The sequence below is a fragment of the Penicillium paradoxum genome (genome assembly GCF_028828445.1).
Source record: "Penicillium paradoxum strain IBT 22861 chromosome Unknown utg000007l_segment0_segment0, whole genome shotgun sequence".
Classification (NCBI taxonomy): Eukaryota; Fungi; Ascomycota; class Eurotiomycetes; order Eurotiales; family Aspergillaceae; genus Penicillium; species Penicillium paradoxum.
The window spans coordinates 5,418,166-5,431,251 of NW_026643185.1; the positions used below are offsets into that span (position 1 = coordinate 5,418,166).

At 50.4% G+C, this 13,086-nt stretch overlaps 6 protein-coding genes across 6 annotated transcripts; 4 read left to right on the forward strand and 2 right to left on the reverse strand.

Moving 5' to 3' along the window:
- Positions 1-983: 983 nt before the first annotated feature.
- On the forward strand, positions 984-1,216 carry N7457_009498 (uncharacterized protein; the record flags this gene model as incomplete). Its single annotated transcript, XM_057180541.1, is given in 2 exon segments — positions 984-1,090; positions 1,108-1,216. The coding sequence occupies 2 exon segments, from the start codon at positions 984-986 to the stop codon at positions 1,214-1,216; spliced, it is 216 nt and encodes a 71-aa protein (XP_057028927.1).
- Positions 1,217-1,755: 539 nt separating this feature from the next.
- On the forward strand, positions 1,756-3,084 carry N7457_009499 (ankyrin repeat domain-containing protein; the record flags this gene model as incomplete). Its single annotated transcript, XM_057180542.1, has 1 exon — positions 1,756-3,084. The coding sequence occupies one exon, from the start codon at positions 1,756-1,758 to the stop codon at positions 3,082-3,084; it is 1,329 nt and encodes a 442-aa protein (XP_057028928.1).
- A 1,597-nt stretch (positions 3,085-4,681) lies between these two features.
- N7457_009500 (tyrosine-protein phosphatase) lies at positions 4,682-5,817 on the forward strand (the record flags this gene model as incomplete). Its single annotated transcript, XM_057180543.1, has 5 exons — positions 4,682-4,788; positions 4,864-4,900; positions 4,982-5,061; positions 5,129-5,341; positions 5,394-5,817. 5 exons carry the CDS (start codon positions 4,682-4,684, stop codon positions 5,815-5,817), a joined length of 861 nt encoding a protein of 286 aa, XP_057028929.1.
- A 538-nt stretch (positions 5,818-6,355) lies between these two features.
- Positions 6,356-7,226, reverse strand: N7457_009501 (Frag1/DRAM/Sfk1 family protein; the record flags this gene model as incomplete). The annotated part of the gene is made up of 3 exons (XM_057180544.1): positions 6,356-6,776; positions 6,827-7,096; positions 7,147-7,226. The coding sequence occupies 3 exons, from the start codon at positions 7,224-7,226 to the stop codon at positions 6,356-6,358; spliced, it is 771 nt and encodes a 256-aa protein (XP_057028930.1).
- A 1,684-nt stretch (positions 7,227-8,910) lies between these two features.
- N7457_009502 (cytochrome P450) lies at positions 8,911-10,583 on the reverse strand (the record flags this gene model as incomplete). The annotated part of the gene is made up of 2 exons (XM_057180545.1): positions 8,911-9,470; positions 9,524-10,583. 2 exons carry the CDS (start codon positions 10,581-10,583, stop codon positions 8,911-8,913), a joined length of 1,620 nt encoding a protein of 539 aa, XP_057028931.1.
- Positions 10,584-11,503: 920 nt separating this feature from the next.
- N7457_009503 (uncharacterized protein) lies at positions 11,504-12,287 on the forward strand (the record flags this gene model as incomplete). The annotated part of the gene is made up of 4 exons (XM_057180546.1): positions 11,504-11,584; positions 11,637-11,673; positions 11,831-12,025; positions 12,160-12,287. 4 exons carry the CDS (start codon positions 11,504-11,506, stop codon positions 12,285-12,287), a joined length of 441 nt encoding a protein of 146 aa, XP_057028932.1.
- Between the last annotated feature and the right edge of the window lie 799 nt (positions 12,288-13,086).

Below are 13,086 nucleotides of genomic sequence, written 5' to 3' on the forward strand. Positions count from 1 at the left end.
TTATGGGCGGGTGTACATCCTCATGTAAGGCAGATCGCAGCATTGCCAGGTCACTGCTAGATATCGCGGAAGGCATCGTGTTTTCGCAGGACATGTTCTCGACCATAATAAGAACGGGAACTGGCAACGGAAACACTAATACTGAACATACGGATAGCAGCCATCTGGCCCAGATCAGCACTTTGCAAGCAACTTATTTGATTTGTATAATGCAAAAATGGGAAGGGAGTGATGAGTCAAAGATCCGTATCCAGCGGGATCAATTCACGAAATTCGTTTCGGTACGTATAGTGTGATGGATTGACTCAATCTGCCGTTGGTTGCTAAATGAGTACAGGCAACTCGGGCCATGGGACTGTCAAGAGCAAGGCGTAGTCACCAGCCTATTACCGCGACATTTGATGATCGGGCATGGCGAACATGGATTCGAAGGGAAGAAGTCAATAGGTGGGTTCAACGACTTCAAACCCTTCAGTAGTATGCTGATCTCAACACAGAATGTGCAACTATGTTTTCCTCCTTGACTCGGCCTTTGTGATCTTTCACAACTCATTCCCGCGAATGGCTCTTCAGGAGATGCAGATTGATCTGACATCTTCAGAGTCATGGTTTCAAGCATCTTCTCCTACCGACTGCCTATTGGCTATGCAATCAGATCCAGGGCTATCAGAAAAGCATTTATCACTCGTCGATGCCGTTCGTAGGTTATGTAATGACGATGCAACAGACTTTCTGGACGGTGCTAGCAAGTTAAATTTGTTCACAATTGCTACTAGTGGGTTCCCCCCTGGTATTATTGTTATTTGCAGAACGTCCTATCTAACTGTGGGAATATAGCACTTCATGGTCTTATATTCCATCAAAAATCCTCACTGTACACCCTTCCGCTTTCTGAAAACCCACTTGGCAAGGCACTCGACCGGTGGGAGGTTGCTTGGGAATCAAACGAGCTAAGGAAATTGAGTACACAAGCCGCGAGGACCATGACTGGTGCAGGCGATGAGCAAGATGGCTTTATGGGATATGCTGATGAGTTTGCTGTATTAGCACGCATTTCTCTGGAACTTTCATATTTCTCATCAACAGAATGGTCAGAGCTTATTGAAGGGTTATCTGGGAGCCCCCGCGTGGTGCATTTGCGACATTTGACCAGGCTGGTATGGGCCCAATTGGGGATTTGATGTTAGCAGTGGAGAATTTGAACTTGAATAAGTGAATGAATGATCGTTAGCCCAACCCTTGAAACCTTCAAGGTATAGTCTCGTCTTATCTTAGTGTCTGGCTTGTCGATGACAGGGAGGTTTGTGGGTGAGGTCATCGAGATTTAGCTCTGTCAGCCCATTGGTATAGACGAGGTAATTTGGGGAGAGAAAAAGTGAGCTTTTGCTTGAAGAGGGAAACAGAAAGAAGAGAAGGAGAGTTGCCGCCTCCCAATTTAGCCACGGAAGGAACATCCATGGTACGTCGGACTAAACCTCATTGGGGCCCGGGGTCTATCAAGTCCGTAACTATAGCTGGAAAGCCAACTTCCGATCTCTTTTGATCGAATATTTAAAGAGGTTGATCGACTTCCTCTATCTTGCTTTCACTCTCGACTTAACTATCTCTTCTAGGTATCAACTCACATTCTTCTGTGACGTTTCTCATCTCCTTCTCATCTTTCTCGTATCTGAGACCTATCTTCTTCGTCCACCATCCTTTTTTGATCCTCTCGGTTGACATCACTTTGAACCATCAACCGACACTATTGTCAATATGGCAAAGACGTCTCTGTTCTCATTGCCAAATGAACTTCTTTGCATGATTGCCGCAGGCTTGGGTGTCCGGGATGTCATAGCCCTGCTGGAAAGCGTTCCTGCCTTCTACAACCCACTTATGTGGCATTGTCGTCGCCGAAATTATCCAGATCGCCGGGAAGGCCTCGTCGAATCTGCCAAAGCTGGGGATGTTTATGGGACACGGCTGTTACTTTCGACGGATGCAGACATCCGATGCGTGGAAAGTGACCCTGAGGAGGAAAGAAGATTATGGTATGATTATGGGGAACCACACGGGCACTATTGGAGCAGCTCAGCATTGGAAAATGCTGCGCGCAGTGGCTATAAGGAGATAGTAGATGCTCTCCTTGATCGCCTTGTTCGAGTAAAAGCGGCGATCCCAAGTCTTCACATTGATTCCGTTGAGTATGCACTAGATTTAGCGGCTAAAAGAGGCTATGTCTCCATCGTCAAAAAACTGCTTGATCTTGGTTCCGATCTCAAGAGTCCATCAGATCTCAATGAAGTCCTATCTGACGCCTTGATGGGGGTTCCTGATTGGAAGAACAACGAGCTTTGCTTCTGTGACATACACGCCTACACTGGATCTGGCAACCAGACCAGGAAAGACTACTATGGCCTTGTGGAGCTGCTTCTCGATTCTGGTGTCAATTCCAACTGGCCAAAACGTGATCGAGGGCTTTCTTCGCGTGTATGGGGACCGGTCACAAGTGCCCTCTTCCGGTGCAGCTCTATGTCCAACGGAATTTTACGCCTGCTCATCGAACGGGGTGCAAGTGTGAGTGAAACTGTACTTCATGCTTTTGTGAAAGCTTCGAATCGATGTCTGTATCCACAAGAAGGGACTGCTAGTTTCCTCATCCAGCACGGCGCAGAAATTGACGCTCGGGATGCCAACGGTGGGTCCGTTTTGCATAAGGTCAGTAAGGAAGGCCTGGTGGAGTTGTTCATTAATCGTGGGCTCAGTCCAAATGTAACCGATGATTGGGGCCAGACTCCTCTACATGCTATGGCTTACTGTGCGCCAAACACTATGGTTGGCCCAATTCGATCGCTTTTGAAACACGGTGCTGACCTGTCTGTAACCAATGATGATGGTAACACACCTCTTCATCTAGCGATAGCGACCTCAGAATGGGAGATCGTCGACTTGCTGATTAGCCATGGAGCCGAGCTGGGTTGTCACAATTTGAATGGAGAGACACCCTTATCCCTTTTGGTCCATCGTCATCCAACTTGGGAATATAGTGGCTTGAACAGAGACCAGAGCAGCGATCGCTGGATCACATATAAATATGAGATATAGGAGCCTATCTATATTAAGTCTCTTGCCCAGTCTAGTGCAGCCTATATCGATGAAGATGAAATCCCAAGATACCCAGCATGCACAGCCCTGGAGATATGCAAGGAGAATATGTCAGACGGTTACGAGGATGAAACCACCTGTGCGCGCAAGTCAGAATACCGAATCTCGAACTGACCGAGAGAAACCATGATTCTTTTTGTTGTCTTTTTTTCCTCTGAAACGTTCTGTATTAAACATCGCAGTATATTTAGGCGCGAACACACACTTGGGTCAAAAGCCTTTTTTCACGCATCTTGACGATCTCACGCGAGGACCAAGCACAAACATACTATTTTAAGACTTTTCCAGTGTGGAACATACACCTAACAGCATGACCTGGCGTGTTCTAGAAGCGATATGGGAATCACAACTGACAATGTCCTCAAGATGAAGCCAACATACCACCTAACAGGGCCCAACCCCCCCGTGGTCCACTAAGCGCTACACTTCTCAGTGGCAATTTCACTTCCTAGCGCATTGAAGATAATGCAGGGGGCAACGCCATCGTTGATCCTATCGGATGAACAAAGGAGGTCTATACAGAGAACGCGTTGGCTGGCATCTCCCCGGATATAGCGTTCCGAAAACCGCCGCACCAGACAACCCTAGATGGCATGTCTGGCGTAGCAATCCGATTCCACACGACAACCTTCTAGCCCGACCTAGACTCCGGCCTAGACGTTCCGATTGGCCTGCGGCTGAGAGCATCAGCTGATACACCCCAGTTCGGGTGTCTATGAAGGGTTGCCAGTTCATGATCCTGCCATCGGTCCACGGACCAGGGTCCCCTTCCCGGGCCTGATCAACAATCGCGGGGGAAATACCTTGGCGATGAGTGGGTGCTCACGGGCCAGGGAGACCGAGTCAGGTGGAGCTCATTGCATATGGAGCCGGATTCAATTTCAACTACGATTGGTCTCGACCGTATGATGAGACGACCGTTCGCGGATAATATGGGCCGTTATATGGATGAGGAGCACGAGGCAAAAGCTCTGGGGACATTTATCCCAAATTCCGGTTTCTTCGGTCCTGGATCTAGATTGACATGAATCATCGGTTCTTTGTTAGCTCCAGTCCATACCGGTTTGATGGCAATATGTGGAACCTCTATTTTTCTTGTTTTGAATCCCTGTATTGTCTGCATTGGGCTAAGGGATTTGTGGATCCAAAGGATTTCTAGAAGCGTATAACATATGTAAAGGGGTCCTTGGAACAGATGTCAGAAGCACTCCTAGGCAATGCATGGGACAGGGTGTCCGCAGCCATATATACACCCACAGCGTCCTGCATCTCGTAGCCAACGCCTCAACACATCAGCGAGCGAATAAATGGCCCCCCCCCAAAAACCAATGACGATAGATCAAATGCGAAATTAAAATCAAGACCAAATGCAAGTTCATTGTCCAGGCGACTGTCGGCCACGACATGTCTGCCCAACGTCCGTGTGTCCACCGCCATTTGTACTTCTCCACATGTTCTTCTCATTTATCAGCATTTAAAACATTGTATTCTGTTTAGATTCTGTCTATATTTCTAATCTCTAATTTATTCTCTCACAATGTCGCGCCATAACAGTGTCGATCTAGACTCGCCCGACCGGCCCTTCGACAACATCATCAATTTCCGCGATGTCGGCCGATCGATTAATCAATTCTGTCGCAAACCGTGAGTCAAGACGCGTCTGGGATCCGGATCTGTCCAGTCCTCCAAAAGACCCAACTGGAACTAACAATCGCGTAGCATCTTGAACGAAGGCGTATTCTTCCGCAGCGCAAGGGTAAATACCTTTCCCCGCTTATGACTCTTTTCCTGATGCGTTGTCAAAACCCCCGACAACTAACCAGTGTTGATTTTCCAGCTCGACGATGCTTCAGAACGAGATAAACGGCGTTTAGCCGAAGAATTACACATTCACACGGTCATCGATCTGCGCTCACAGTATGTTTTTTTCCCACTAAAGCACTAAATCCCCGAATCCCCGAATCCCCGACTAACCCCCCAGCAGAACAGAACACCGCATGGGCACGCGAAAACGCCGAGATGAAATCGCCAGCTCATTAGAATCATCATCAGAATTATCTCTCCCAACAACCCCCATCCCCTCAAACGCAGCCGAACACCTCCTCCAAATCCCCGGCTCACAGCGCACCCTGATCAGCCTAACAGGGAAGGGGTTCGAGCGCGCATTACTAGGAAAACTAGACTGGCTATCCTACCTGTAAGTCATAAATCCCTTCCCATATAAACCCCCCCAACTAACAAAACCCCAGAAAAGCAATCGGGCTCGTAACAACCGGCTACCGCAGCGACGCGGTCAAACTAGTCTGCGGGCAAGTGATGCAACCGCGCGGACTGACGGGGCTAGCCCAGGACACGCTGGATTCCAGCATGAACGAGATGCGCGCGGTATTTGAGATTCTGGCGCGCGAGGAATCATACCCGACGATCGTGCACTGCACGCAGGGAAAAGACCGCACGGGCCTGGTGGTGTTGTTGATGTTACTGCTTGCCGGGACGGTGCCTGTTGATGCGATTGTCGATGATTACAGTCGGTCTGAGCTGGAGCTGGTGCCGGAGTTTGAGGAGCGGATGGAGGAGATTCGGGCGATTGGGTTGGATGAGGATTATACGCGGTGTCCGCCGGACTTTGTTAAGGCGACGACGGAGTATTTGGATTCGAGGTATGGGGGGTGAGGGGGTATTTGGAGAGGATTGGGGTTGGGGTTGAGATGCAAGAACGTATTCGGACGAAGTTTGTTGCTTGAGGGTGTGCCTTTTTTTTTTTCTTCGTATTTTCTTTTTTTTGAGGGGACTTGATATCCGGGCTTGCTGTATAGCGGCTCTTTTGTATTTGATATGGGCGATGTAGATACGTTAATGACCCCTTTGGGATGGATATAGCATTAGATGGACAATGGAGCATCGAGTTTAATAAATGGTGGAGGATCCCGTGCCGATTGTTTTGTAATGGTAAATGAACTGATTGACTGTACGGAATAGATCAATTGAGACACGTCTTATATTTGAATTAATATATAGCGGAGTTGAATATTCAAGACCAACGAATTGGCTCCAACGGTGTATGCCAACACGATCAAAAGTGTATCCACAGGAAACAAGAGCATCCACAGGAGAATTAACAAAAGTAATGGTGTATCGGATGAGATCGTTCACATCATAGAAGTAAATACAAGAACTGCAATAGATCAGTGAATTTTAGCAAGCGACGGAATCAGACCCGCTGGCCACGGTAGAAGCCAGTGATCGGGCCCCCCGAGTCATGGGTCAGAGGCTCTTCGATAGAGACAGCCTCAGTGCCTCGGCGGAAGCCATTCGGGCTCATCAAGTACTTCTCGCCCTGGGGCACGTGGTTGCGGGTCCGCACGGAGGGCAGTAGATCGACCACAAAGGAGAGAACGTAGCCAGTGAAGACGAAAGCAATTGCCCACTCGAGCACCGCGCCAGGGTTCTGCTTCCACGCATCCTTGCTACCCATGCACACACCGAAACCGATAGCGAGTCCAACTTCGATGACGATGAAGGCGAGCTTGATGAAGAAGCTGACTAGCAAGATCCGGTGCTCGCGGCGATAGAAGATTCCGATGCGGAAGTACTCGGCGCAAATGAAAATGGCACTAACGATATAGCCCGCACTGGAGAGTGGTTAGTTACCCATTGGCAGAATCATGTCGAGACGACTCACAGGAACATGCCGAGAAATCCATCGTGCATCTTCGGGTGGCGCAGTGTATCGAAAACAGAGAGTAGAATCAGACCGGCTGCGCCGGCAATGGCGAATAGAATCGATAGCACGGCGCAGGCCTTGTCCAATCTACCCTTATTCGCGGCGAGTTGTTTGGAGTGGCGAAGCCATCGCTCTGCAAGGAATGCTAAATCGAGGAAAACGACTGTAACCACGCTGCCTCCGACGAACAGCGGTTTCAAGTGCTGTGCTCCGACGTCTGAAATGTATCTGCAAGAAGATTAGCGCCTGGAGGGGCTCACTGGGCTGGGAAGACATACGCAATGTGTTGCCCTTCCTCCATACTGGGGTAAATGGGTCTCCCCTCTCTCACCCAACTGACCAGCATGGCAATCAACATTGCTGAACTGTACGTTAGCTGCAGGCCCAAAGGAAACAACCTGTTCCATGCGGGGATGCCTTACCAACCCACATGCAGGCCGATATCAGCGGAAACATCCAAAAAGATATGATCCACATCGTTGCGATTGGCTTGTGTGCTTCGAGACCGAATTGATGGTGTGGGAGCTACCTAGGCAGCTACAGAGGATGTCTAGATACCCACACGATGGAATTGCGAGTCCGCTAAACCAAAAAGCGAGTGCAGGGTTCGAAGACACAGCACTGAGGACGGGACTGCACGATCTCGGCGTTAGTCGCAAATTCTCCACACAATGCCGGCGCTTCCATGTCGAGCTAGGGTCTATTTTCAGCGCGATGTTTCCCGCCCATGCGCAACTCACATATATCAGAATTTATGTACAATGCTTCACGGAGGCATACAGGCACTCCAGAACCCAATGATTGACACGAGGGAATGTCACGAAGGCGACAGTGGCGCTTAGAAGGCAAATCAAGGGATGGGATCGGGAGAACAATAATGCGCCAAGAATCGAGGGGCAGTTTCAGTATATTCCCTAGGGTATGTACTCTGTAAGGCGACTACCCTAGGTAGATACCTCGAATGGACAAGCAAATCGATTTCAAAAAGGGGAAATTTCAAAAATTTAAGCTGCTAAAAGGGGACAGCCGGTTCGAGATCGACGTCATCAGCCAAGGCAGAAGAGAATGTGATCGGCTTTACTAAATCGACACGATGCCCTGCCCCAATATGGAGTACACTAAACTCCGAGCCTTGGGGCTAACTCATCGTCTAATGCAATGGCATAAAGTGGTTGTGCTTGTCGGGGATCGGATCGACGCCTTAACCGGGTGGCTGGACGCTTGGCGGAGCTGTGTTGCGTAAGATCGGATCGAATTCGAACCGGTTATACTATTCGGCGAGAGCTATGATGTAGAAGATCAAAAGGTCAGGCTTGCAAGAACCGACTAAAGTTACTGCGGACGGAACTACTCCCAACGAACCGAGACATTGAAATTGCGAGGGACACACTAGAAGACGGTCTCCCATGAACCCCGGTGCATTATATCGCCAAAGCATCTTGGAAATGACGCAGACCTGCATTCCTACGCTTCGAAGTCCCCACCTAATCGGTGATCATTGGCTCAGCGCGCTTTTTGGATATAGTAGCCAAGTCTCGTGTATAGCCTCCGTTCAGTGTCGATTGAAATCTGCATTGCTGCCTGAGAATGCGTGGAAATGCCTGAATCCTGCCTGATTTCAGACCGCTTCCGCTACCGCTGGATTGTCACGGAAGCTGTGATGTAACGATGTTCGAACCACCCCGCCAACCTGAAATCGAAGCTATTCACACCATACAAATTTCGAATTTGTCTCTTCCTGAGGCGTTCAAGCTGCTCCGACCTGATAATAGGAAATCTGTCCAATCCGAATCCGTCGGATTTTTAGGCCCTTCCTCCTCTATTCTCTTCTAAGGTCTATAAATTTTCCGCTGGATGTAAATAAGCCACCAAGGCAGAAATCAGGCCGAACTTTGGATTCTAATTGAAACTGGACAGAGGCTATACACCTTCGCACCCGGGACCTCGGGAGGACTACCAGCGGAAGTGATCATTTCAAACCACGCTATAGGCAAACACCACCGAAAAGAAAAAGAAACGAGATAGATCAATGCTCAGGACTTTCAAATACTTGCCGCCTCCAAAATGGCCGAGTGATCCAAGTGATGCGTGGTGCCCGCCTTCAAGATCGCATCACGCACCCACTGCCCTCTCGGACGCATCACCGACCTAAACGGCTTGGGCAGGCTGATAAAGCCCTCCGTGCAGTCCATATCATCGACTTTGTGTCTCGCGCCTGTAGCCTCGTCCACAACGCCAGCCTCGACATCAAACGACCACAGCATGCGCGCCATCTGGATGAACAGCTGGTTGCGCGCAATGAGCCGACCCGCGCATATTCTGCGTCCAAACCCGAACCCCGTGTATGGTAGGTCCTTGAGGGCGGATGTGTTGCAGCCGCTGGCATCGATGTGCTCCTTGCCGGCTGCCTCGGCGAGCCACCGCTCGGGCATGAAGTTGTCGACATCCTCGCCGAAGGCGGCCTCATCACGGGTGATGGCGAATGCATTGGGGAGGACAATCGAGTTGGCGGGGATATAGTAGCCCATGTATTCGTCCTCCGTCTTGGTGAAGTGTGGCACGCCCTGGACGACCACGGGGCGCCAGCGGAGCGTCTCGCTCGCTGTGTGATATCATGTCAGAACTTGCCCATTCGGAAAAAAAGAGTAAACTCACCAATAGCATCGATATAAGCTAGCTTGGGGCGGTCTTCAAAGCTGGGTAGGCGGTCTTTACCAACGACCTCGTCCAGCAGCTGCTGCGCCCTCTTCACCCAGCCACGCGACCCCGACGTAATCCAAGCAACGATAAACCAGTCCAAGGCAACAGTCGAAGTATCCAAACCAGCATCAGCAATAATCCCCAAATCAAATGCAAGCTCGATCTCCGACATTGTCGCACCCTCTGGCGAGTCGTTCATATGCTTAGTCCAGTTCCACCTGCGATTCCTCAGCCCTTTCTTCAAGTTTCCAACATGTAGCTGGCGCTCCAGCTCAAACAGCTCCTCGGCCTCCCTCTTCCAAGGCGCCAAAAACTTGGGCAGGTAGTTCAGCGACGGAAAGGAGTCAACAAGGTACGCGCCCACCTGCCCGGTGCGCGCAAACTCCGCCTGCACGCGCTTCCCATCCATCAGCTCCTTCTCAAATCCCGTTTGCAGCCGATACCCGTAGATCAGACAGTAAATGGTACTGGCCATTGCGCGCTCGAAGTGGTGGTGGAAGTCTACGCCCTTCTCGCCGAACTTGTCCCACTCGCCCAGCACATCCCATAGCAGCTGCTGCGACTCGAGGTCCTGTAGCGGGCGGTAGTTGCTCGCAGCACGCGGGGTTAGGAGCGGGGCTTCCATTTTCTGGTGTAGTCGGTACTGGTCGTTATATGGTCGGAGGAGCATATGCATGCCCTTCGTGACCAGCTCACCAGCCATGACCATGCGCGGGCGGTCCGAGTATCGCAAGCTGCGGCGATTGAGAAGATCGTGTGCAGCCTGGTGAGTGGAGAGGACGATGAGCGGCTGCCCACCCATGCTGAGATGCATGACCGGGCCATACTTCTTGCTCCAGTGATATAGCTCCAGCCACTGCAGACTCTTGGGCAGCTGGTGAATATTTCCTATTACAGGCGCGGGCTTGGGTCCTGGCGGTAGGGGCAACGAGGGCCGTTTGACGAGTGAGCTGATCAGACGTGCAATTACGATCGCGCTAAGAGCGCCAAGCAGATAGGTCGCAAAGCCGGCCATTTTCCTGCAAGTGTAGAGACGAGGCAGATGAGTGCGACTACGACTGTATGCAGGGACGGCAGCGAGAAGACCAAGCAGGACGATTTAAGTACTTCGTACGGTGTCCGTCCCTCTCCGCCGGGTCAACAGCGAAAGCTGAGCTGGATGGGACGATTGTACAGGGGCCAATGAATGCGCACAGCTCTTTTATCCAGATCTTCATTGGGCTCATTGGGCTCATTAGGATCGGCCGGATGGATTGTTAGCCGGCTCCTTCGACAGCGGGGCCATACTGTTCTCGTAGTAAAGTGGAGGATGCGGCCCCGTCTGGGCTAGGAGAACTAAGCCACATATGGGATGGACTCCTCCAGGTCTGCCTCATTCGTGGAGAGACGAGTAATCAACCGTCTTGCACCGATCACTCGGTGTTAGCTTTCAATCGCCTGGCCATGCCAGTTAATGCGTAACAACGTTTTTGAGCGGCGGACACGGACGTTATGTACTTTTGTTGGAAGGAAGAGCAATAGACCCCTGAGTATCAGAATGGATTCCTCATTTCTTGGGGTGGCGCCGGGAAGTTGGAGAAACGGCCCGTGTGGGGACCGTTAGATGTCATATGGCAGTCTAGATTCCCAAACTGACACATGCGTTAGGGCAGGATGTCTAAGGCAGCCCCGAAAGCAAAATTTGAAAAGATCTTCAGTGGCTGGCCGTCCAACTGTGAGGCAAGATGATCTTTAAGACCAAGTTCTAGCGTGAAGCTATCATCGAGCTATCCCTCGTCCCCTGTCTGTGGGAAATGAGACAGATATACTCTATACGGAGTACCAGATGCCGATTCCTGGGCGCCGTCTCGAGTCCTTTTTATTACCTCTGCTCTTCGTGTGTCTTTGTATCTGTATTCATTGTAGAGCTTCCAATTTAGTGGCGGAGGAATCACAATGCTGCTAGCAACGTGGTCAGCATGTGCCATTATCGCCTTTGCGGCCATCGCTAGTGCCCAGAACGTGCCAGAATGTGCGGTATGAAAACTCTTGCTGGTGAAACTAAGACGCAGCTGATAATGATCGCCAGGCCAATTGTCTTGCCGAGAGTGTCAAGAATTTAACATGTTGCGCGACGGACACCCACTGCATATGCGCTGACGAGACATTGATGGCCAATGTCGGGGTTTGCTCATTGGAAGCCTGCACCGTCATTGAGGGACTTCGCATGTCCTAGACACCTATTCATAATATGGGCTAACTGGGCTGACATGCTATCCTTAGACTCCCGAAATGCCACGGCTACCCTCTGCCACTGGCCGGTCCGGGACAAAAGTCTTGTCGCTCCCATCGCAACAGCCGTTACCGGTGCCCTGGCTCTTGCGTTTATCAGCATCAGAGTAGGTGACTGTATTGCTAAGAAGGAGTCCAAGTGGGCCGATCTGTGCGCGGTCCTTGCATTTGTGAGTGCAACACCGTGTGAGCATGGAAGTTGAGAGTCTGCCGGCTAACCAGCAGACTTAATATCTTCGTTATCCATGGATATATTTTAATTCTTCAGTGTGTTCTTCCTCAGCGACTTAGATGTCGGTTCTGTGCTAACAGCAAAACAGTGATGGGCTCGGGGATGGGAAAGGACGTTTGGACGTTGACGGAAGAGCAAATCACAAACATGGGGAAGGCAAGTACCAGAGGCAATAGCGTTCCAGATGGGAGAACTGACAAAATTCGTGGACAGTAGACCTGGGTGACTCAGATATCGTATATCCCAGCAATTATTCTAAGTATTTGTGGATAGCATTCCCGTAGACCGATTGACAGAATCCCAGCATCAATCACCTTGCGCCGGAACTGGCCTGCTTTGCTCCGACATACTTATACTGGATCTTCATTCCTTGTGATTTTATATCACTCGGTCCGCAGGGTGCCGGGGGCGCTCTGTCGGCTGATTCTTCGGATCTAGCCAAATTGGGGTTGATATTGCGATGGCCGGGCTGGTCTTCCAAGCTTTTACGCTCATTAGATTCTCTATGCTGTTGGGCAACTACGTGATTCGATGCTCGCTGTCGAAAAGTGGCAAGGGAATCGACACCCGGGGAAAGTTCTTCTTCGGCTTTCTATCCCTTGCAGTACTCACTACTCTCATCCGTTGTATCTTCCGTGCCGTTGAGCTGAAAGATGGTTACAGTGGTGATTTGATCTCAAGTGGGAGATTATTCATCGGGTTGGATGGAGTGCAATGCTTCCTTTTTTTGGCAATCTCTTTTGAGTGCTGTTTTGCTAACACAATACTGGATGAAATAGACGATTGCTGCTAGAGATGGGACGGGTTGAGACCCATGTTCTATCAGCTCCCATAATGTCTCATAGCGCTGGGCATATGAAGGACGCTGGACAATGCGAGCTACAGGGTGTACTGCATCCCAATAGCAGTTTAACAACCTGTCAGCAACACTGCGAGGAGGAAAGTAATGGGTCAGGTTGGTGCCTAGGGGATCCTGGTCAAACAGTAAATTGATCGACGGGGCCGTAAAGAAAGG